Source organism: Numida meleagris, chromosome 12 (assembly GCF_002078875.1).
Source record: "Numida meleagris isolate 19003 breed g44 Domestic line chromosome 12, NumMel1.0, whole genome shotgun sequence".
Lineage (NCBI taxonomy): Eukaryota > Metazoa > Chordata > Aves > Galliformes > Numididae > Numida > Numida meleagris.
In genome coordinates, this window is record NC_034420.1 from 16,392,057 (window position 1) to 16,417,144 (window position 25,088).

Sequence of the window (25,088 nt, forward strand, 5' to 3'; positions counted from 1 at the left end):
ACCGCGTTCCTGGGCGAGTGGGGCCGCTTCCAGCGCCTCGTCTTCTTCCTGCTCAGCGCCAGCATCATCCCCAACGGCTTCAATGGGATGTCGGCCGTGTTTCTTGCCGGTACCCCCGAGCACCGCTGCGCTGTGCCGCCCGCAGCCAACCTGAGCGAGGAGTGGCGGAACGCCAGCATCCCGCTGGAGCTGCGCGGCGGACACACGGAACCGAGCCGCTGCCGGCGCTACCGCCTGGCCGTGCTCGCCAACCTCTCGGCGCTGGGGCTGCGGCCCGGCTCCGACGTGCAGCTGGCGGAGCTGGAGCAGGAGCCGTGCCTGGACGGCTGGGAGTACAGCCGCGACGTGTACCTCTCCACCATCGTCACCGAGGTGAGGGGAGCAGCGGGGCTTTGAACCGAGCCTGTCCCGCACCGCGCGTGGCCGTGCTCGTTTGGTTTGTTCCAGCGCAGTGCCAACCTGAGCCTCTTGCAGAACCCGTGTGTCCGGCAGGAGCTGCCGGCAGGTTGCACGCATCCTCGCTGTGTTGCCAAGGGAGAGCGCGTGGGTCTCGTGTCACTGCTGTCTTGGGCCGTTTTCAGTGGCCCTGGGAACGCTCCTGCTTTTAAATCTGGCGAGCTACGTTTACTTTGAGATCTAAACTAATCTCTTCTGTTTACTTCCACTTGCAAAAACAGTCTCCAGCTGCAGTGTCTCGGCTTGTGTGGCCTGTATACAGTAACTGCTGAATCGGTGTCAGCTGCTATCTGCAGGAGGACCTTGGGGAGCGAGGCTTGGCCCAGGAGCAGTGGGCTCGGCTGGCTTTATTGTTGGTGGTTCAAGGACATCCCTTTGAACTCGTACATCAATAGGGTTTGGGTTTTTTTCTTAATAAAATAAAGGTGGCAGAAGTCATCCTGCAGGTGCAGCAGTTGGACGCAGCAGGGGAGTCTCATTCTGTGCTGTGCAGCAGAAGACCCCAAATTTGCTGCACACCAGCCCGACACCTGCTGTCCCCTCTCAGCTCGGCTGTGTCCTGCCAGCAGAGCCTCCGGCCCAGGCAGCCAGCAAGGCTGAGGCTGTGCTGGTTGTCCTTGTGTCAGGTGCAAGCTGCACAGACCCACAGGCACTGGCTGCCTTAAGACACAAGGAAATACTCGGATTTCAAACTGCAGATAGGGCTTTTCAGGAGGCTTGTTAACCGTTTGTGCTGTCCAGTTTCCTGTTTGTACATGCGAGCAATCTTTGCAGAACTGTAGCAGTGTTTTCTGCCCAGCGGCCTTTGTTCTTTGCTCTGCCAAAGAGAGATGGATGTTCGAATGTGCAGTGCCTGCTCGTTGCTCTGGGCACTGAAATCCTCCTCAGGTGAAGGACCAGAGTGAGGAAGAGAGCATGGGAGAGATGCCCTGTTAGCCCAGGGAAGCGTGGGCATGGCAAAACGTGAATTGTGAAAACTTCCCCTGAATGTGCACAGTCCTTAGGGCTTGGGTAGCTGCCACAAGGTGCTGCCTCACCTGTTTCTTAAACAACTGCTCTCTTCACAAAGAGTAAAACAGCTTTGAATAATTTCTAGATCCTGGCTGGCATCCTCTGGACTTTGGCAGTTTGCAGGTGAATGTGCTGGTTTTGTTCCGAGTGCCCCAGTACAATGGTTGTCCTAACCAAAGCATGATTTGTTGGCACGTTTTTCTCCCAGCTTCTTCCTTGGGCTTTGGCTCAGTGCAAGTTATGGTGTCCAAACTGTCAGAACATCTTCCAGAAGCTCCAAGATCTCTAAGGAGCAGGAGCTGCTGACGTTCTGCTACGACTCTGCAGCAGCTCTGCACACTTTGGCAGAAGTTTTGTGTCTGTGAGAGGTAGTGTTTGGCTGCTCAGACTTTGTGCGCTGAGGCAGTATTTTTTTTCTCTTTAATATTAATGCTTCTGAGCCAGTTTTGCAAGAACTGTGGCCTTTCGCATACTTTCAGGTTTTCTCTGTTCAGCTTGTTTAATTTGCTGGCTTGGTGTTGCCCCTTTCATGATTGACTAATGCTGTGTTTGGTTGCATATCTTGAACTTGTTGAATAATCATGAGGACCTTTGTCCCAGATTTCTGGAGCTGACACGGGGAGGGGGATGGGGCATTTTTTAAGAAAGGTTTCTGCACAAATCTCCTGACTCCGGAGAAAGCCCTCCTGTCTGTTTTTGCTTAGCAGAGAAGACTTAACACATTCAGTTCTCTCTCATTTGAAGGGAGACTTCCTTTTTTTTCCAGCAGACCCACAGCGCAACGTGGTTAGCCTGTCTGCCGTATTGAACCGGTTCCTCCGGAGCAAAATCCCTTTTAGTCCTTTACTTTTGGATGCACCGTATCGTGAGACGTAAGAAAAGCTTTTCTTTAGTCAGAGTAACCCTTCCTCCCTAAGTCCCATTAAAAAAAAAAAAATGTAGTCATAAAAGTTCATGTGTAGTGCTGGAAGAAATGTTATCTGGGGTAATTAAGGGGAAAAGCCAACTTCCTCTCCCAGTCCTGCCTGTGAATGCCTGGGGTCTGCTGTGGGGCTATACCGAGTGGCCTGGGATTGAACTGAGCAGTGACTTTGAGCATTAGTAGTCTAGAAGATGCACATCATGAGGATGTGTTGGATGATGAAAGCATTCTAGTTTGGGAGAATTCTTATGTACTCAAGTACGGGAGTGTTTCTTATATACTGATGCTTAAATAGATGAGGAGTTTTGTGTATGCGTTTGTCTTCAGTTTTACAAACGTGTTGTGCAGTTCATTGATTTGAAATCAGCTCAGTGCAGGCATCCCTTTGTGCTCCAGAGCTGCGTGTTTTGTGCCTGTTGTAGTCTTAACATGTGTCGGTTCCTCTGTTTTTGCAGAGGAAGGATGCTCATCATGCAGTTATTGCAGCACACTGAGGCCTGGTGTGGTGCTGAGGCTCTGGATCCTTTATGAACACACAGAGAGGGAAAGTTTCCATGCACGTATGACAGCCCTGAGTTTTCCATTACACAGAGGGATTCAAGTCCTGCCATGCTGGCAGACCCTTGAGAGTAAGTGATGCCAGACTGCCAGGCAGCGGTGACACCTGGAGTGACTCAAACAGGCCCCGTACCATCTCTGTGTAACTAAAGGTTGATGTTCTCTATTTGTTGGAGACAAGCAGGGCTGTGTTGTTTTGTAAAAGCAGGCTTATGATAGATGTTTTAATTTCCACAAGCATCCCTGGTAAGAGAACCAGCAGCAGAGGCCTGAATGAAAGCCAGGTGAGCCAGGTTTGGCTCTGCTGGGCCCGCTGTTCACATCCACACGGTCTCCTCCTACGCAGGAAGTCGCACCCGGATTTCCATTATTTCTTCTGTTACAAACTGCACATCCTCTTTGTTGCTGCAGGGTAATTACTGTGTATTTTTCTGACTGAGGTTAATATCAACAGTTTCTCCATCTCAGGAGCTGCCCCAGCTATGAATGTGTCATAGGTAAGTACTAACTGAGGCTTTAACTGATTTGTCAGTGCAAAATGTGAGTATTAATAGTCTTGTCTGAAGGAGAAATGTCTCGTTTCCAGCTCATAAGTGAATCTGAATAGCAGCTGTAGTGAAATGCTTTAAAAATGCAGTGGTTTTCGTGGTGTGTTATATGAAACGCTTATGGCAGGGCTGTTCAGCTGTGCAGTGTGAAACAGAGTTAAGATTTTTGAAGAGTGACCTTTTGTTGATATCATTAAAATTGAGGCAGTGGTCATTTAGAGGCGCCATGGGCAATAAATGATGGAGTAGTGTTCCTGGTAGAATGTCTTTAACTTCAGACTGATAATCCACTTCTTTATCTCAGTTTGTGGCGTCGTTGCCCTGTTTCCTTTTTTTTCCAGCCATCTCAGAAATGGGATGTTTGGGAGAGTTAAGTTTCTTCATGGAAATTATGAAATGTTTGGTGTTTTCCTCTATGTTCTATGCAAGTTTAACTTCTGTGGTAGTTTAAAACAACTACAAGGGGAGAAATAGAGCATAATGTATGTTTTCTAGATGCAGGCTTCCATTTGTAGATTAAAAGCTGTGATAGAACATCTAAAACCACTAAATATTTTGAATATCCAAATGTATTTTCAGAGGAAAAGTTTAATAATCCTCATCACTCTCAGCTAAATGGAGAATATTCACATGGGTATGAACAGGACCAGATTCTGAATCGATGGCTGTAATTACTCCATTGTGAGACTGGGACAATGGCCTTTAAGAACCTGCCTTGGTTTACAGAGAGAAGCAATTGGGAGGAGAGAGTGTGTCATGCTGGATTCACTTCAAAAATTCTTGCTAAAATGTTGATTTTTTTTAAAAAAGCAAATATTAGCACATGGGCCTATCCCACTTCTACTTTCATATGTGCAAACATAACTGTGCACAGCTCTCGAAGTTTTTGGTATTTGTCTTAGTTCTTTGTGTAGGGCTCTGGTTACTGGTACTGGGGAAGCACAGCTGCACCTGCAGTGGAACATGAACTGAGAAACATGGGGGTTTTTTTTGTTTGTTTTGCACCAGTGTGATCCTAAGTTCTGTTGTTGACCTTGTGATCGTTTCTATAACTTTCCAAAGGCATTTGGTGGCAGTGTGTATTTGTTTGCTCTGACGCTGTAATTGTGAGGACTTTGGACGATTTGTGGAGTTTCCCGATATTCAGACTTGCAGTTGCTGTGTTATGGTATGTCACCAAATATTGGGCAGCCTTTATGCTTAAATACGATCGGCAACTTGTTATTAGCAGTTAGTTTTGTTAGTTCCTGTTATATGTCCTTGGAAGCGGTGGCAAAATCCCAGTGAAAGTTGGACAGGATAAGGGTTCAGTGCCTGGGCAGGAGCACTGCAGGGTTTCATGTCAGGAACTCATGAAGTGCCAGCTCTCCTTCCAAGGCAGGTGATGTTCTGCAGGCACAGTGGGTGCAGAGCCAATAGACAGAAACAATAGGTAACCGTTACCTCTGGGTGGTTTTGAAGTGCATAGGGGGCTTGGAAGAAGTACTGTTTTTACGTAGGATGCGGCAATGTCATCAGCTGCACTTGTGGCCCAAACTTTCTTGCAGCTTTAGTCGGATACATTTATTGTCATGGCTGCACGGTTTTCTGCAGAATTCGGATATTTCATCTCAGAGTCTGAATTTCATTGTGATTGTGGAGACACGTGTGAGATTGCCGTGGCTCCCAGCGTGTACGTGCCCGTTGCTGCAGGTGTGAGGCTGCTCGTGAAGACATCGCCCTGGCCTGATGAGCTCTGCGGGAAGTATTTACAGCCCAGTCAAAGTACTGCACTCTGTTTGAGGAAGAAGATATGCTTAAACTGCAACAGAGGATATCCTTTTCCAAAGTTAAAATAATATTGTGAGAATGCTCTGTGCCACAGCACGAGCGTTGGGTAGCACTGTGGAGGAGCTGACGCTTTGCAGGGTCAGTAGCTGCTCTTTGGAATAAGGCTGAAATGTGTTCTTCTCCTGTTCGGAGCCACCGCACCTTGCTGAGGTGAGCCTTATCTGAGCCACTGGGACAAAGGCTTTGCTTACTCAAGGGATACCAGGAAATGAAAATAGCAGTGGGTCACAGCATGCTGTGTCCAAACAGCCATGCCAGCAGCAGGAATCAATCAGTAACCGCACTTGGGATACTCGCTGGCCTTCCAACTCTGATGCTTCAGTGACTTTTTTGTGGGCAACGTTCAGTTCACGGAAGGGAACTGCTGCAGAATGGTTCTGGAAGACCAGTGCAGCCATCAAGGTGAACAGTGTAGACCTGTCTGGTGACTCATTAAAAAGCCGAGGACTTCATTCATTTACTGATTGGGGTGAGAGGTAACAGACCTGAAAATCTGTCTGTTCAGATAGTTGTACCCGTGGAGTTTTTTTTGCTATAAATAAGTGGTATTGCACAACCACAGTAGTTTTCTCTTGGAAACTCAACACTGAAGTTCTCTTCAGTGCCTGGTTCAAGTGCTCTTGGTCATAACAGCTGCTGTGATTGTGTAAGTAGAGTGAACAGAAAAACAAGATGGTAATCAGAGCAGCACATGAAGGACCGGTGTGTTTCCACCTGCCATGGCAGTGTAACACATTTCATAACCATGACCGGCCAGTTCACAAGCACAGTGATCAGTGGGCAATAAGGGCTCAGTGACGATGCTCCACAAATTGCTGAGCTTTGTGTCTGCTCCCAGTGGCTGGTGCAAAGGATTCTTGGAGTAGGTGAGTCTGCGTCAGTGCAGGATTGCTGCTGGGAATGGTGTTTGATTCACCGTCACCTGAAGGCATACAATAACCACAGGAACCTCTGGTCTGTATGAATTTGGTGGTGATCATTCACTGAGTATTTCCAAGGCACTAAGTCAGCTTTGCCAGAGCTCCTTGGCTGGCGTTGGCTGTGTGAGCGGTCATCAGAGAACTGCTCAAATGTTCTTTGATCCGTAATGCAGTGTTTGTCAGATAAATACAGATTTAATCATAAGCATGTTAAAATACAGCTTTTAATCTACATTATATTAATAATCATGGAATGTCATGATTGGAAGGGATCCAAAAGGATCATCACGTCTACCCCTTGGCTTTGCACAGGGCCACCCAAAATTGAAATCCTGTTTCTGAGAGCCGTCCCCTGCTCCAGAACCAGTTTAAAAACAACTGAGTAGAACCCACAATACTGAACTGTGCGTTCCTTGGGGTTGAAAGGAAGGAGTTACTGGGATCAGCGTCAATATTTTCATTTCAGCCTTTTTAGTGCAAACTGAAAACTCCCAAAGTTTCCATCACTAAAACATCACGTGGGGCCCTGCGGGAGCTGTCTGGAGGACAGCAGTCAGCAGAGCCTGGCCTTGTGTCAGAAGTGCTGGTGGCCTCCAAATTCCTCTCCTGAGCTCAGCACCCTGCGGGGCGAGCAGGACCCGAGGGGCAGCAGCTGCAGGCAGGGCCCAGCAGCGAGGGAGGACGAGGGGCATCTGAGGGGTGCCCCTGCTGCTCTGTCCTTTCTTCTGGTACTTACTGGTATTTACACACTTTTTTTTTTTTCTCTATAACCGACACAAAGTTAAGACCCTTTCAATAGCAGCTGTTGGTAGAGATAAACTAACATGACTGCTATTTCCAAAAAATCAAACTGAAGCAGGTGAGAGGGTTGCAAACTGCTGCAGTCTTTGTTTAATAGGTGTCTTTTCTTTTTCTTCCTATTTTTGCCAATGTCGATTTTCATTTCGAAAATCGTGTTTTGCTTGCTGCGTATTTCAGTTTGTGTTCTGAAGATTGTAACTGATGCTTCCCTGGATAACTGAGATCTGCTGCCCTGGTGCAGACCCACGCTTTGCAGTTAGGTCCCTGGCGAGCAGTGAGGTCTCCGGTCTCTCTCAAAACCATATTAAAATGTAATAAAAGGGGAGGCACTTCTCTCTATGCAGTTTGATTTCTCTTAAATTAGAAATATGAGTTTATAATGGAAGGCTTCACCATACGCAGGAAAATAATAATTGAGATTTGTACTGATGCCTTGCAAACCCAGCAGGATTGCAGCTGCTGGAGGGTTGCAGGGCCTTTTAAAAGCGAGCTGAATCAAGTGTACAATGGAACTGGGAGTGACCTTTGCTTGCATGTGTGTAGGGGGAGAACCATAAGTGTCAACCATCAAATGTGTAAAGAAGAACGCAGGGATCTACACCCAGGGTGGTGGTGGTGTGGCCTCAGATGGGTGATCTGAAGAGGAGTTGGAGCTGGTGACATTTGGCCCCTGCTGAGCAGCATCGGTCGCTGTTATTTTTGTCAAGCTACATCTGTGCCTTAAGTTGGTTACTCATTTCTTTTGTGGAAGCTTCGTCCAGAGAGCACGTTTCCCTTGGGCTCAGCCAAGGTGCTTAGAAGGAGGGAGGGGAACTGCAGTTGATTTAAAGCCTTTCACGTTCTTTCTCCTTGCAGTGGAATCTCGTGTGTGACAACGACTGGAAGGGGCCCATGAGTACCTCCCTGTTTTTTGTGGGCGTGCTGCTTGGATCGTTCATATCGGGACAGCTCTCAGACAAGTAAAGTATATGCACCAGAACCACTGGTCTTTCATGTGTTTTGCAAGCAGTTTTCACATGTGAAGTTTGGTATAAGTGTCTTTCTGTGACCACTAACGTGTCCTAATTCTGTGACTGTCCAATCTGAATGTACATAAAGCACATAGAGCAAATATCATAACTTGGACCAGGGTGTCACAGGGCTTACTGGTAGGTGTTGCATTTACCAGTTTATTTTTTCAGAGAAATCATTTCTGTAGCAAATTGTTTCTAAGACAGAAGGTGTAAGAAAGCGACACTTCACTTCTGTCAGAAGCTTTCCTTGCAATGCTCTTTTTTAACGTACTGATCTGTGTAGTGAGCTGTTTGCTGTTTAGAGGTGGAGCATCTATTGTTACTTTAACATTTTAAACAATTTTGCTGACAGTGAGTTGTCTCCCTGCTCATTCTGTCAGAAAGGAAGGAGTGATGTTTCAGCACACACCAGAAGGTGACTTGACTTATGACCCTTGGAATATTATTTTCTCGTGTCCAGTGGATCTCTTACTGTATTTAGAGTAGTTGTGCATATGCTGTTTCCTGAGTCTTTGCTTCTTGCAGATGTCTTATGTCTCCCTAAGTATATGTATGAGTAATTTCTTTCTGAAGATTTAATTCATGCTGTTCTTTTCTTTTTTCTTTCATCTACTCCATGGAAGATTTGGCAGGAAGAACGTGCTCTTCTCAACTCTGGCAATGCAGACCATCTTCAGCTTCATTCAGGTCTTCTCTACCAGCTGGGAGATGTTTTCGGTGTTCTTTTTGCTGGTTGGCATGGGACAGATTTCAAACTACGTGGCAGCGTTTGTTCTCGGTATGGAAGTCCTGCTGGGTGCAGAATGCTGTCTGTTGTCCTGTGCGCTTCCCTGCTTAGGGCTGGTTTGTTTTGACAAAGAACACTGTTAAGAGTTTGTCCTCACCACCCGTGGATGACTCATGTTCTCTTTGGAAGTTTCCAGTTGGTAGAAGTGCAGTCTGAATTAATTCAATGGCCTACCATGCTAAGAAGGCCAAAAAAAAGACAACTGACCCACAGAAACTATATACTCAAAATAAAATCCAACTTCTAGTTGGAGAGATAAGCTGTGTGTAAGATGCCATTGTTCAAGGATTTATGTTGTCTCTCATGGGACCTAGCTGGGTATTTGATGTACAGACTTGTAGAAGAAAAAAAAAGTGTTGTTTCCTTGAAACGTCCCATAGTAAAAATGAAAAGGCATAATTGTACAGAACAGATTCTTGTTCTGTACACTTCAACATAACTAAGACCGTGTTTGATCAGATGGGACTATGAATTACCTAATGAGTCTGAGATCTCAGCACAAAAAAAAAATTTGTTTTGAAGTCACTGCAAATAATAGCAATCACTGTACAAAGTACCACGTGTTGGCAAAAGGTTCCTGCTGGAGCAGAGAAGGCCAGAGCAGCTGTGAAAACCGTGTTTAGCTCATGTCAGTGCAGGCATTCAGCTGCAGTGTCTGTCATCGTGGAATCCTGCAGTGATGAGGACGATGATCTCTTTCAGCATCTCTTGATTTTTGGGTCCGAAGGTGTTTTTGAAGGAAAACTCTGACCCCTGTTAGTGCATTTAATTCTACTGCAAGTAGCCCAGACCTTGTTATTTTCTGTGACTGAAGTCCACAGATGAACACCAGAGGATTCAAGTGTTTCAACTAATAGAGAAATAGAGAATTCCAGAAGGCTTTACAGGTCAGGGCCTAATTTAGGCATCTCTGAATTACCCTTTAAAGAAGTTGGTCTCTCCATAAGCTGCAGAGGACCCAAAGGAGATTGAGCTGAAGTTAAGTCCTAGTATATCTGATGGTTTGACTCCCCAGGTACGGTAGATCCTAAGAACTTAGAAATACAGAAGAGTTAGCTACTTTTAGGTACAGAAATACTATATGGTCTGATTTGTTTCCTTTCATGCTTATAATTACTGGGCTGATGCAAGATCATCACGTGAAGCAGATCTGTGGTGCCTCCAGTATTGCATGGCTGCGTTCTGTACTGCCCCATGTATTATGTCTCAAAGCCAGTTATTGAAGGCATTTGCGTAAGCTCTTTGGTTGCTATTATGTTAAAATAATAATCTTCACTCTTGTTTTAAACAGGCACAGAAATTCTTGGCAAATCCATTCGTCTGCTATTCTGCACGCTGGGCGTTTGCATCTTCTATGCATTTGGCTACATGTTGCTGCCACTGTTTGCTTATTTCATCAGAGACTGGCGGATGCTGCTGCTGGCACTTACTTTACCTGGGCTGCTCTTCATCCCGCTCTGGTGGTGAGTATAACGAAATTAGAAGACTTTAGTCATTAGAAGGTCTTGTCAACGGATTTCTAAGATCCAGGTGTCAGCCAGGCTTTAGCACTGAAACTCAGGAGTGGGCAGGAAAAGAGCAGGCGTTGTGTCCTTTGCTGTTCCCAGTCCTTTAGCCACAAGTCTGCAGCTTTGTGAGTGATCTGTGTCTGACTCATGCCTGAAGAAGTTAGTCTTTATTTTCCTTGAGGGTTCTGGAAAATTAAGTGATTGTACAGGGAAAGGAAATGTGGGTAAAGAAAAAAAAACAAAAAAAAACCCTCATCCTTCTGCACCTAATAGAACCTGCTAGGTGTTAGCTAAGGCATAAACTAAAGGCAGAATTAAAAAACAGCTATTTTGGGAAGTGACGTGGTGACGTAGGTCTGACAAGCCGTAGCTGTGGAGCAGTACTTGCACGCCTGTACGACCTCAGTATTTCCTTCCATAGTTAATGAAATGCTACTTTCCAGTGATGTGACTTGTAGAGTTCAAGTCGTCCACATGGTGGTGGTGTTTCCTCACTTACACATAAAACAAACGTACGTGTTTCCATCTGGCTTCTATCAATGAAGCCCAAAGACCCACGCAGATTTCACTTTCTGTAAACACTGTCACATACAGGCAGGCTGAGTAATGATTTTGTGTCGTAGTCGCTAAGCAGATGCCTCTTCATGTACAGAATGCTGCTTGTGCATTCACATTTCTGAATTTCTTTAATTAAACCATTTTTCCCATACTTTGAAAGTTGTTTTCTTTTTCCCTCAATCATTCCTCAGCTCTTTTGTACTTTTAAAATACATGGATGCGTTTTAGTCTGTTCTTCAGCCTACAAGTCAGCTCTTGTAAATCTGATTTCTTAGCTTTAATTTCTGCAAGGTGTGTCAAGCTGTAAGCTCTTTGTGCCTGGAACAATATGTGTTGGTGTCTGCAGCAGCACATTTTTTGGAAACGTTGGCACATTATGCTGAATCTTTCTTACAGGTTCATTCCAGAATCTCCACGATGGCTGATCTCTCAGGGACGGTTTCAAGAAGCAGAAGACATCATCCGAAAGGCTGCAAAAATTAATGGTGTTACAGCCCCAGATGTAATCTTTGACCCTAGTGAGGTAAGATTCACTTAGCAATCAAGTTGGTTGCTGTGCCTGTTAGTGTCTATGGGAAGCAATTAATCTCCAGTTTTGCCTGCACTGTTATGTACTTCTGAAGTGGTTAAATTTCACCCTTTGCCCAAAAAGCCTTAAAGCAGAATACCCTTTCACTGTTCGTTAAGATTTGAAAAGCCCTTGCTGTCCTGATCCCATGCAACATTCTAATGAAAACATCTTTTTTTTTTTTTAATATGGTTAACAGCTTTATTTTTTATTTAAACCACATTTTTGGAAGGGAATGTAATTAATTTGGTTTGCCTGTTGCTTTGTGATCTGAATGCATCCTAAATGAAGCCAGCGAATCAGCAGGAAGTCTAGTTTATCCCAGTGACTCTGAATACAGTAGATCTTCTTAGTCCAGACAGCTGACAAATGCCTTCTTCAGGGCTTGCAGGCATCTGAGACCTGGTCACATTGCACTGAGGAGTGTATGCCTTAGCACCTGACAGGGAATTCATAGTCTCCTGGTCTCTTACTCTTTGTTTTTCCTCCAGCTTCTGATCTTTTTTTGGACAGAAATATCTGATTCCTAGTGGTTGGGTATAGATGATACTTATGTTCTGGACAGATTTTATTCTTGTCTATTCTAATAGGAAACTAATCCTAGCTGGTGGCACTGGAAACAATGCTCTTCTAGTTCAATTTCTGCTCCATGTAGAGGAGATCAAAACTTGAGCCTCCTTGAGCTGGAGTAGTTAGCAGTATCTTTTTTTTTTTTTTCTTCCCCATCCATTTCTTTGGAATTGTTCATGTTTCCTTCAGGTATCTTTGAGCAGTTGGTGTCCTTAAGCTGTAGAATGAGATCTACATTCATTTATTCACATGTCAGACAGATAAATCGTTTGCATAATCCGGGGGAATGGGCACCTGTCTGGGCAGATCTGTAGAGTCTGTCTGGGCACAGATGCTCAGCTGCATTCCCATTGACACTAGACATTGTCTAGTTGTTGATAAGAAAATGGATTGTTCCTATCCTTGTATATTCACTTGATTTACAAAGCCTCTCAGGTCTCACAGACTGAGCCAAATGCTTAGCCATTGAACTCGGATGTGTTGCTATTGAGGTTGAAAAGGCTTCATTTGGCTTGCAGATAGCTGAGGTGCCGACAAACCTACTTATCTATGCTAAATTCTAGGTGGTAGGATAGACTCCTGGTCTTGCTGGAATAGACTGAGAATGCCAGAAAAACCTGGACCTTCTAATGATGGCTTTCGAACCGGACTTTCATTGGAACAACCCTTTTTTTGTTCTTGGTGTGGTTTTTTTTTTTTCTTTTCTCTTCCTTCTTGTGCTTTAAGCATGAAAGTTCGCCCAGTGCCAGCAAGAGAACAGAAAATGAGCTCTGGCTCCAACATTCCGTTACGATCATCATCCCTGGAATGCCTCCATCTTCTGTTCTTAGAAAGAAACACAGATCTGAGTGGGGCTGGATTATGAAGCAGCAGAACGCAGGAGCATTTCCCCAGGGAGCAGTGGACAAAGGGGGACTGGTGCAGGCTGGAGGGCTTATTTCTGCTCACAGAGATTAAATCATAGCACATCAACTTCCAGAAACACAGCTTACCACTCAAAGACAAAGGAAATAGATTAACAGGTGATTGTGTAACTGCAGAACTCCCAGCCATCTTTTTTCTTTTTTTATAAGTTGTGACAAAATAACTTGCACAAAGCCTTTCTTCATCAGCACTCCGTTTATCCTCCTCTTTTGTCTGCGTTCTGAAGAAGGCTGGCATCTTCCCCTGGGGTTCTAGGAAACATGTTTATGCTGCAGCAAGATTCTCAGAAACAGGCTGGCCCTGAGGCGCCGTGCAGCTGGAATGGAGGAGCCCGTGGGGCTCCTGTCCAAAGAGTATTCCTCTGAAATATTTAGACTTGGAGATCTCAAAACCAGTTTGGATCCAGCAGGTGACTGATCGCAGACGGTCCATGGGGCACCGGTAGGGCCTGGTTGGCTTAATTGTCTGTTGTGAGGGGAACAAACAGGTTTGGATGACAGGTTTAATTCCAGATCACTTTTCCTTCCCTGCCCATGTCATAGCTTCTTGATCTGTCCTGTTCTACTGAGGGACTGTATTATCTGCATGCACAGCTGCTAGAAGGCAAGGCCCTTTTTTCTCATCAGTGATATAAATTTTGCATTGTTCCTGGTTTTCTTTTGTGGTTTGTTTGGGTTTTCTTTTTTTTTTTTCTTTTTTCTGTATCCTGTTTGTTGGTTTCTTGGGAACAAAGAGTGGCAGAACTGGAAAGCACAGAGGAAAGATCATGTGATTTAAGAGAAAGGGCTGTGAGCTGAGGAGCTGACTGCAGCTTGTGCTGGGAGTGGCTTATGTTCAGGCAGTGTGAAAGCTATCACATGTAAAGAACTGTTTGCTTTAAGAGAAAATTAAGATTTATGAAGGCAAATGCACTGGATTTTGGAGTGCATGAGCAGTAGAACACTGCTTTATCTTCCAGGTCTTCAGAGTGAAATATTGCTCAGAAATAATATTCACCTGGCTGCATAAACTTCATGCTTGTGAGATACAGAGGAGAAAATACATGTCTTGAGTTGAGGGATGAGACTTGAGGGCTTTGTATCAGTCTCCAACAACTAAGTTGCAAAATATCCCCTAGCTGAGATGGAGGAGAGGCTGATGAGGAACTGAGTTTAACGAATGGTTGCTTTTATCTCTTCACTGGTGTGCTGGAATGCATCCAGCTTCTTCCACTGAACCAGTCTGATGTTCTAGGGGAAAAAGTGTTGCAAGTTGAACTAGTACAAAGTAGAGAATGTGAGTGTACTGTCTTGGAGTGACAATCTTACTTTGTCTGTAATCATTTTCACCCACCATAGCATACGCAGTGCACACAAAAGGCATTTGGTCTTTACATTTGTAAATTAAAGCTGTTGCTGTATAAGTCAAGCATAAAAGTTGAAATTAGAAGCTTCTTTTATGGAGCCTAAGGCAAAGAAAATGCTTACTAACTTCAGCTCAAATGTTAAGCGACGTTAAGAAGGAGCAACCATTTTTACAGATACTTGTCTCTTGTGCCTATATACATGTTTGGTTAGAAGCAAGGCACCTGTTTCAGCTTTGCAGTGAACTAAAATGGTTCCAGGTGTACTCAGAATACTGGTGTGTAAGTCAAGCCAGTGGGCTTATTTTCACAGCAGTTCAGCTGGCGGGATGCTGATGTTCCATGCTTTTTGTTTGCTTGTTTCCAGCTGCAAGATTCGAGTTCCCAGAGGCAACAGACATACACCATTTTGGATCTCGTGAGGACACGAAATATCCTAACTATCACAATTATGTCAGTGATTCTGTGGTAAGCAGGAGTGTGGTTTGGGAATATGTAGGCACAAAAGCAATAAAACGATAAGGAACTGCTCTTTGAACCCTGAAGTATTCTAAAGAGGTATGGGCAAAACTGGTTAGCTCAAAAAAACAGTGGCCTGAAGTGACATCATTCTGTTTATGTAAGTTCTTGTAATGTATGCTGAAGGGCTCCTTACCACATAGTAAATGAAGTTTTGCAATGAGAGAAAAGAGTCAACATTGTGGAAGTTTGTTGCATATCTTAAGTGCTCTTGCAAATCCTGTAGAAGTGTTCAGTGGCTTTGGGCTAGTTTTAAACTGTTTTTACCTTGTTTGTCCGTTGCCTAATGTAATTTAAATAATTTCCCAAAATATAAAGGATCCTATGTTGATTCACAGCAACATTTTATATATATATATATGCCTGTGGCATATTCTGAGTTATGAATTGAAATTCTCTACAAAAGGTGTAATTGCATCGCGGTTTGCCAGTGCGATAAGCTAAGGCAAACTGCCACTAAAAGTGAGCTCCAGCAAGAACAAGTAGATTTGTTTGTTTGTGTAATACAAAAATAACTCCCCAAAGCCCCGTGTTGTACAGCATCACGGAAAATACAGCATAATGGCTGCTTTTGGAAAGAATAACTTTTACTGGCACATCATACACATCAGCAGGGGGATTACCCTCGGTTATCTTAGGCAACTTATTTTAAGCAATTGAACCACGAAGGTTGTTCTCATGTGAAGTGAGAAGAAAAGAGAACTAAATTTTGGGCAACGATACTCTTAATGCTGTGCAGTGATTTTGCTCTTGGTTCTGCTATAACGTAAATGCAGTGGGAAGGGAAGTGCTGAGTGCTCTGTGCTGAACTTGCACCTGGACGCATCCTGAGCCTGTATCCTTACTTACCACATGCTGCTTGCTAGTGAAGTGTAACCTCCTTTTCCCAGTGTCTCCCAAACAACATAGATTTTATCTCCGAAGACACGTGTGTGTGTTTCCCCTGGTCACATGCACCAGTCTGGCAGTGACACAGTTAAGATGGCACCGTTCCCAGCCACTAAACTCCATCCTGTTAACCCAGGCACAGAGCCATGCAAATACAACTCGAATGGTATCCTGCCAACTTTGGGCACGGCAGAGAAAATCACAGGTTGTTTGGATCTGCCAGGATGCCATACTCCTTTTGTCTGAGTTCATGCAGCAGGGAGGGTAACGGCCCAGAAAATTCTGAAGAGCAATCTGACGGATCGTGTTCTTCTTTCAGGATGATAATCTCCGTTGGTTATTTTGGACTTTCTCTTGACACACCCAACTTGCACGGAGACGTTTATGCGAACTGCTTCCTCTCAGCAGTGATTGAAGTTCCAGCCTACGTTATCTCCTGGCTGCTGCTCCGAAATCTCCCCCGCCGGTACTCAATGGCTGCCGCGTTATTCTTGGGAGGCTGTGTTCTTCTCTTCATTCAGCTGGTGCCTTCACGTATGGAATCATTAGTTGATCTCAAACACGTACGATAGGTGAAGTCCAGTGCTGTGCATTGGGCAGATGTGGAGGAAAAGTATCCTGAAGGGACTAAATATAGACGTGTGTTCCCTAGTTTTGCCCTTCTTCCTTGGTTCTCAGTGCTCCTGCACGGGGAGCTCACAAAATAGACCAATTCAGATGTATTTTTAAGGATAGGTCTTTGGTTTTGTGATCTGTTTGGATCAGTACCGTAGTCCAGTGTTGCCCTAACACGATCTTTGGCAAGGTGCTCTGGTGAACTCCAAGTGTAAAACCAGGACTAGACTAACCAGGACTGCAGACTTTTGCAGGAGGCTGCAGAACTTGCTTCCTAAAGGACTGCCGGTGACTGTCTCTTTAGGGCTTGTTTGAAAGTTAATGTGGAAGCGTTTTTGATAAGCAAAGATGTTTGTACTGCGTTAAAGTTAATAGTTACAATAATGCTTGGCAAATTTGAGGAGGGCAAATTAACACTTATTGGGTATCTAACAGTATGCATCTTCGGGGTGGTTAGATCAAGGGTTATAAGCTCTTATCTAATGAAGAGGTCAAATATGATGGGAGAGTAGTCTTGTTGCTTAGAACTTTACAAATCAAAGAATAAACAAATCAGAGTGAGTTCATTTTACACAGGTAATGCATGAGTCATTTTTTTTTGAGTTAGTTGGAAACTGATATGATCTGTTGTGATTTTTCAAATCCAGCTGTCCTGGTTAAAGTCAGCTCAGCACTGTGAAATTAACTGGTGGCTAGGAATGTTAAGGAGAAACCAGAGTAGCAGAGCAAAAATATCTTATTGAAATGCTTAACTTTGCTCAATTTATTAGAAAGGAATATATGGCATTGCTTGCAATAACAAAGATCTTCCCCCTAGAATCTTGAGAGAACTTTTGAAGTTATTGCTCTGTTGTACTGATTTTTTTTTTTTAACCTGCTCAAGAAGGAAAGTGGAAATGTTGAGTCTTAGCTTAAAAGAAGGAAGTTGCCCATACATGGATGCATGTGTGGGAAAAATAGACACCAGGTAATGCAATTAATTACACAGGAGTTATGCAATCACAGTAAGTTTACTAAATACCATGAACTGCCAAGAGTTTTATTGAAGTTCTTCTTGCATTTTGATTCCAGATGTTCGTGCCCTGTCTATTCTCCTGGTGATGTTAGGGAAGTTTGGGATCACATCTGCCTTTTCAATGGTTTATGTTTACACGGCTGAGCTCTACCCAACGGTAGTGAGAAACATGGGAGTTGGAGCAAGTTCCATGGCCTCCAGGCTTGGCAGCATCCTCTCGCCTTACTTTGCTTATCTTGGTAAGTGAACGTGCTGGGTGGATGCTGGTGGCTGGAAAGCATTGCTTCAGCGCTGCCTTGCAAGGCTTAGGGCAGAACTGTATCACAGAGCAAGACCTGGTTGCAGGGTGTGAAATAAACGGAAATAAAATCAGTTCTGCTCACTTGCCCTCATTCTTGAACAGTTCCCATCTTCACAGGCATCGTGGGTGTGCCCATGAAGTCTGTCAGCTGCCCAGCACTGCGGTGCTTGTGTCCGCACTGTGGTCTGGAATCCATTGTGACACCGTGGAGGACAGGGGACACCAGCTGCTTTGAATGCTGGGTTGAGGGTTTTTTGTTTTAACTAACAGCTGTTCTAAAGTACAAACGTTGTCAGTGACTTGGAACTGATGCTAGCTTTTGTTGCCTTCTGCTAGGTGCCTACGATAGATTCCTGCCTTACATCCTGATGGGGAGCCTGACTGTGCTATCAGGAATTCTGACTCTCTTTCTGCCAGAAAGCTATGGTATGCCTCTTCCTGACACTATTGAGCAAATGCTGCTGGTAAAAGGGTAAGTATTGCCTTCTGATTTTTATACATCTGTTTTATCTATCAATTTAAGTGCATGCCTCTGCATATGTCCCCATTTGTAGAGCCTTGCTAAAGTACTTGATTTGCTCTGAAGTGTGCTGGCAGTAGGAAAGGCTAGTTCTATAGAGACTACTGAAGTTACAGCACATGTAAGTAAGGGCCAATATACCTGTGTACCGCAGAAGCTGCTGGTTAAAAGTTGGCTGTACTTTTAAAGGAATTCTAAGAATTATAACAGTGACCAAAGAGTTGCAAAGAATTGTCTACAGGACATTGTTCTGGGGAGAGGTGGGATCCGCCGCACTAAGAGGGGCAAAGTATCTTTGCTGGTGGGATGGCTGACCTGATAAGGAGAGCTTGAAACCTGCTTGGGACAGCTAGCAGCAGCCTTGTGAGGGACTGGTGGGCAGGGTTGATGTGGAAGAAAGGGGATGCAAAATCAGCTAAAGAAGGCTTTTAGGCAGGACCACCTCCAGCACTTGCACGTAAACAAGGAAATATCTACAGGGTGCTGTTCTGGGGAAAGGCAGGGGGTGGGGGAAGACACTTTCTGTGACATCAGCCTGCTGGGGTGCCTCTCTAAGGTGCCTGTACGTGGTGCACGCAGCATGGGGAGCGAACACGAGGAGTCAGATTTGTGTGTGCAGTTGCAGATCTTGTTGGGATCACGGAGACGTGAGACAGCTCCCATGACTCGAGTGTTGCAGTGGAGGGATACTGGCAGGAGAGAGATAGGAAGGACAGACTTTGCTTTATATATTTGCTTTTAAAGGTATAGTGACATTTTATGGATTTAATAACAAATGACAAAAATATTTTTAGCCCACAGTGGTGAGGTAACAATTCTGGCTGAAAGTGGGATTTTTTTTTATATTTTTCAGTTAAATGGGCTTTATTTTTCGTCTGTAGGATTTAAATGATTCTGCAATATCAAACTGTCACGAAGTAATTTACCTTTCTAAGTTCTTCAAGTGGTGCAAGTGCTGCTGAATTCTTCCAGTTTATTTCAGCTGACCTGAAAAAGCATTGAGAGTTTCAGCCTTCTGCCATGGCTCTGAGCGAAGGTGATACATTAAGCACTTACCCACTGTTAGAAAAGGACCTGTCCAAGTGAAGTCAACAGAATATTGAAGTTAGAGTCTGTAATGTCAAATAGGGTTCAGAATATCAGTCTCTTTTTTTCTCTGTTTGCTCTTATGTTGTAAGGCATTTTCTCTTTTTGTTTATCCAGACTTGAATACAGGCCTGCATCTAGTGCCAAAAGGAATTCCAAGGACGAAGAAGAAAACCCAGAGATTTTTAAGAGCACAGCTCTTTAATGAAACTGCCTACTTCCTGGTGGAGTGAAAGTTAAATGGACTTTTCTCCTTATGCTCATTCTAGAAAGGGCTAGTGGCGACACTTTTTCCTGCAATTTTAACCTTATTTATTAATTTAAACACTGTGTTCCGTATATTCGCTTTTTATATGACCATGAATACTGTGTAGCCTTCCCTGATTTTTCAGCCAGTTGTTTTAATGCATTAGTGCCATGGAACAGTATCTGATCAGACCTTTGGAAGTAAGTGTATAGTTGAGCTGAACAATACTTGAAAGTGAGTTCAAGGGCTGGCAGAGCACCTGGACTCCACAGAGAGTCTTCTTCAGAGCTAGTGCCCATCAAGAACTTAAAAACGCTAGAAAAAGCTGCTAATTACTTTTGATGTCTTTACTTCTGTCTTTGGACAGGAAACTTATTTATTGTAGTGAAGGTTATGGAAACACGCCTCTGTGATCTTACTCAAGTGACTTTGCACGTGCTGAGTTTGTTAGCAGATTCAGAAAGACGCAAAGAAAGATATTTTGAGGATGAATTCTAACTTGATATGCTCTGATTCAGCGTAGGCTGAAGGATGGTCTTGCACAAAATACAGCACTGAGGGTTTGCTGACAAAGTCCTCGAATCCAGTGCTGGATTTCAGCTGCAGCTTTCCGATGACGTTGTTTACATCTGACACTGGAACATGGCCCACTTTGAGGCTGTATTTATTTCAGATGATGCAGAAGGTTTCATCTGTGCGTGGAGAGGGTGGTGGTAGTGTGAGCTTCTTCCCTTTCGGTGAGTGCTGAAAATTTTCTTTCTGAATTGTGTGGGCTTTTAAATCATAGTCTGTGCAATGTGGATGGAGGAAGCGATTCTTCTGTCTCAGTTCTGTCCTTTCTGCACACGTACACACATACACACGCACAAACTACCAGTAATCCATGCCACTGTGTTGACTTCGTGGTGAGAATTCCTGAGGTCAACATTTACAATGTATTTCTGACCACTGGTTCTTGATTCTCAGCTGCCAACTGCACCAGCACCGCAAGGTCTGGTATTTCACTTCACTCCTGTGAATTGTTAAGGTGAATTGTGTCAACGTGATTTTTTTTTTAAAAACAGTTGTGAAAATCTGCTGAGAGACCGTTCCTTGGGTCACAGCAGCACCCTTGGCATTACCTGTGTTTATTTAAATATGTGCATACCCGTGGTCTCATTTGTGCCATTCTAAACTTGCACTGCGTTCTAGTGTGACAGATGTGCGTGGTGAAAGCATTCATCCCGTGGCACTTGTCTGTGTGTTGTCCTGTCCTGGAGAGGCTGATTGAGCAGATCCTGAATTGCTCAGTTTGGGGCTGGTAGGGCCTTGCTGGCCCTGGGGCATTGTGCTGCTCCGTGCCAGTGTGCAGCATCAGCTGGTCCAAGGCTTTTGCTAACCAGAGCTCTGTACCCCGTCCTTGCTAACCAGGCTTTCTTAAGCTGTAAGGTTTCACTGCTTTCCCTGCATCTTCTCACCTACGTGCTCAGTGCTCTAACTGCTGGGTGCAGCAGGGAGCTAGCTGGTGGTAGCAGGCCCAGAGTGATGCAGGGGAACTCGCTGTTGTCACTGTCAGCTCCTCTGGGGAGAGAAATCCCAAAGCTTCAGCAGGTTCCATGTCACCAATATTTAATAGATGGGCCCTTGGCCGGTGGCTTTAAAATGCACTGTGTGATTTGGAAATGGAGCATAAGCTGAGAATCTGAATTGTGCAAACTTCGCTGCACATCATGTAATGGCTTCCATGTGAGCAAGTGAATGTCAGGAGAGTGCATGAAAGCAGGCAGGCTGTGGTGATGGGAGCATCCCCTCGCCCAAAAGTCACGATTCTATTTCTCAAGTTCCCCACCTTTTCCAGAATACTCATTGCAATTGTAAGAAGATGCTCTGAAAGGCAGCACAAATAGTTTTCTTTGTATGCTGTATCTCTGTTAGGCTGATAGGAACTGGAACATCTGGGAGCAGCTTTTTTTTTTTTGTGTGCTGCAGAAGAAACCTCACCGCAGGAATTTGAGGCAAAACATTCAGCTGCAACTTCCTCGTCGTGAATTTGCCAGCGTAAACAACCCTGTCCCATGAATTTTTCCTGTAAACTGTTTCAGAAAATATCCTGCAATGTAAGATACGTGCCTGCCTGAAACGTGATCTGTCATGGAAATTCCTGCTGAGGCCCCTTCCATGTCTCATTTAGCTGGTATCTTTAATCTGCTGGCTTACACAGGTTGTGCACCTTCATGTGCCTCGACAGCGAGGCTTTTGTTCTTGATTATTCTAATGTGTATTAAGTGCTTGTTTTCGTTTTCGTAATGCAGTCAAATTGGGGAATTTCCTGGTCGTGACTAATACTACTACAATGGTAGTCTCTGTGTCACAAGATTATATTTTCTTCCTCGTTAATCTTAAAATCAAGAAGTGAGTCAGAAGCAATCTATTTAATATAGCGTCCTGTCTTACTGTGTTTACTTTCCTCTCCTACCCTGATCCTCGAGCTTATCTCTGCAGCAGGGAACTTGTTTTGGTGTGAGGTCAGAATCCAGCTGCCAAGTATTTCCAGAAGAACCCCAGGGGATGTTTTAATAGCATCACCGGGCAGGGGTTTTGATCTGGGCAGGCAGGATGCGGATGAAGGGACTGACCCAACTGTAAGGGTGACATCAGTGCTGGCAGCAGGGCAGATCTCCTGCTCCAAACGGGCTATGGATGCCTCTGGAATACCACTGTGCTGCACTTTACCTTAGTTTTGGATGCTGCTTGCCGACTGCAGCCTTCTCACACGTGCCTTACTTCCAGGGAGTGTATGGCAGTTTTATTTTATAGGCCTGTTCTTGGTGCGTCGCTTTGTGTTGCAGGGAGGTGAAGCAGAGCTGGGACCTGGTTTCTGAGGCCTTGCTGTAAATGGGCCGCCCTTAGAACTCCAGGAGCCAGGTAGTGAAATGAGTCACAGCGCGTGGTGGGTGAAGGAAGCATGGTCCTAAGCTGAGCCCCAAGGTGGAGTCCTGGACGGGTACCACAGAGTGTCCCTTCCATAACAAACAGTGGCTATTAGTGCTAGTGTCAGACTGCAGTTTAATGAATGTGCTGCTTTGCAGCGTGGGTCTGTTCTGCTGCCCCTTGTGGAAGGCCTTGTTCTTCTGAGAGCACTCCTGCTTCCCTCAAAGAAGTGAGGAGTGATGCTTTGTCAGGGGGACCGGGCAGAATTTAGCTATGGAAGAGGAACTGTGGTAAAACCACAAGTGCTGTCGCTGCAGAGGAGGGTTATATAGAGCTGTGCATTCAGGTGAACTGTAACCTGGGAAATGCTGGAGGGCTGTGATGCCCTTCACCTGCATTACATCCATGGAGTTTTCTGGTCAGGGAACGCTACCTGCTGTGCACTGCAGGATCTCCAGTGAGGAAAACGGCATTAAGGTCTTGGCTTGGGAACTGGGTTCCCTTCATTCCCAGCTCTTTGATTCCTCTCATCTCCTGGGGAGAGTTGCACAGCCCCGTGACTTTGGTTCCTTTGCTTGCAAGTGGGAATATCATTAGCTCAAAAAGTGCCACAGTTTCTTCGGATTGATGTTCACACGCAGCAGTGTGTGGTTTTCTGATCTGACTCTCCTGACTCTGGACATAGTGCTCACAAGAACATCGTTTCATGTTCTGGCTTTTGGAAGCAGGCAGCCTGGGATGGCTGCTGCCAGTCAGGCCGAGGAGAAGCATCACTTCAGCATTAATTTTCTCTATGCACTTAAGTATGTTGTAAAAATGTTGCTCTTCCAGGGGACTTTCCTTTGGCGAGATGATGATACTGTATTGCTGTTCTGGTGCAACTGGAGATGAACATGAGTTATCCCCACCTCTGTTTACAGCTGCTTGTGTTTCATGGCCTCACCACGGGGCTTCATTTATCAGCTCCCTGGGGGCCGTGAGCACAACGAGCACCTGAGGAAGTGGTGGGGACTGCCTCTGTGACTAGATTTGTTTTTCGGTATTGGTAGATTAGGACCTGAACTTGTAAAGCCTCTTCTTAAAGCACAGAATCAGCTTAGGCAGCAGAACGTGATGCTTCCATGTGCCTTTGGGTGCTTCAACCTGCTGGTAACGGCCACAGCCTTGTAAATAGAGACGTATGGAAATTTCTTCTGAGAATGTAAATACTCTTAACTAAATTGACTCTTACCCCTGTTTGTTTTTTTTTTTTTATAGAAAAAAATGCTCGTTGTTTGTAAAAATTCTGAATAAAATCATATCTGGAATTCCTGTTAAAATGAAGTATTCTCGTGGTTTGTTGCATCGTCTTTTGATGTGCTGTTTGTATAACACAGCTGCTTTGTTTTTATAGTCCTGCAGACATTACAATGATTAACTTCTCTTTGTTGCTGTGTTCCAAGCCACAAGTAGGGGTGTGTCCTTACTCCTTAGCAGTGTCTGTCTGTAGCTCCTCTGGGGCTGTACCAGGATCCACAAATGATCTTCAAAAACCTCAGCCACTCCTATTTAATTCCTATTTAATTTCCTCCCAACCACAAGCTCTGGCAAGCAGCAAGGTGAGATAACGGGGCACCTGGGACTCACCAGGGCTGCCAATGGGCTGCTTGGCTGCAGGATCAACTGCTGCTTGTAAATCCTGTGCCAAAGCAGGGTGTAAAACTGGTATTTAAGTAACAGCTCATTTCCCGTGGCTCAGTTTTTCCACCTGTAGAACATGGACCTTGCTCCTGAAGCCCTATGAAACAGGAGAGCTAGGTCGTATCTTGGCAAGTACCAGCCTTCTTCCCTTAATTAAATAGCATCCAGCTGGTTAAATCTAGCTTGATGGATCACCTTTCTCTTGGATGTCTGCAGCGTTTCATTGTTTAACAGCCCGATGCCATTGGTATATGGGATCCATTTGAGGTAGGGGTGGTTGTGTGCATCTGAACAGCAGCTGTTCTGCCCACCCCCAGGTGCACATCAGCTGGGCAGTGCCTGGCTGGGCCAGCTCTTCACTCACTGTGCATCTTCACCTGCTGCAGCCCTGGGCCCTGCCCTGTGCGTTCTGCTCCATCTCAAACAAACAAGCAAAAACTGTAAAAACAAACCAGAAAAAAAAAAACCCAACTATTTAAGAATATGAAATCTCTGCTGCCTCCGTCAGTGTCTGCTCTGGGCTGTTACCTCAATTCTTAAACTTGTTTGTAGAAATAAACGTTTCTGAGAGGGGAGAGAAGCAAACAGCTTTCTTCTGAGCCACAGGGGGTTATAGGGATGAGCGTCTACATCCGTAGGGGGAGTTACTCTGCCCCATTCGCACCGTACATCTTCGACCTCTAACGCTGCCGGTCCTTCTCTCCATCTCGTTCGTCTGCCCTACGCAGCGCCCAGGTGAGCAGCGCCCCGAAGCGCGGGGGGCGGGCACGGTGCCCTCGGCTTCTCACCGCTCCTCGTGGGTCGGGGGCCGAGCTCCCCCCGCAGCCCCTGTGCGGGTGGGGCCGGGGCGCTCCTCCTCCGCAGCGGAGAGGGAAAGGGAAAGCGAAAGGGAAAGAGCTGGCGATGTCCCCGCGGCGGGGCCGGGGCAGGCGGCACACGCAGCCCGCAGCGGGGGGCAGGTAAGCGGGGAAAGGGGATGGGGGAGAGGGGG

General features: G+C 45.2%; 1 protein-coding gene and 1 long non-coding RNA gene across 3 annotated transcripts in view; both read left to right on the forward strand.

Annotated features, from left to right (window-relative positions):
• The window catches only part of LOC110405403 (solute carrier family 22 member 4-like), a 41,647-nt gene extending 19,755 nt beyond the window's left edge, over positions 1–21,892 (forward strand). The window contains exons 2-11 of one of the 2 annotated variants that reach the window (XM_021410669.1): positions 90–372; positions 7,902–8,005; positions 8,683–8,837; positions 10,138–10,309; positions 11,309–11,435; positions 14,684–14,784; positions 16,043–16,257; positions 17,410–17,592; positions 17,991–18,126; positions 19,378–21,892. In XM_021410669.1, coding sequence (XP_021266344.1) covers positions 90–372; positions 7,902–8,005; positions 8,683–8,837; positions 10,138–10,309; positions 11,309–11,435; positions 14,684–14,784; positions 16,043–16,257; positions 17,410–17,592; positions 17,991–18,126; positions 19,378–19,465 — 1,564 coding nt within the window. In that variant the 3' untranslated portion in view covers positions 19,466–21,892. Of the gene's footprint in view, positions 373–7,901; positions 8,006–8,682; positions 8,838–10,137; positions 10,310–11,308; positions 11,436–14,683; positions 14,785–16,042; positions 16,258–17,409; positions 17,593–17,990; positions 18,127–19,377 lie in introns of both variants that reach the window. The other variant, XM_021410670.1, reaches the window with a different exon arrangement.
• Positions 24,839–25,088, forward strand: part of LOC110405405 — a 12,563-nt gene continuing 12,313 nt past the window's right edge. The window contains exon 1 of the long non-coding RNA XR_002442862.1: positions 24,839–25,056. This is a non-coding gene — a long non-coding RNA (uncharacterized LOC110405405). The remainder of the gene's footprint in view (positions 25,057–25,088) is intronic.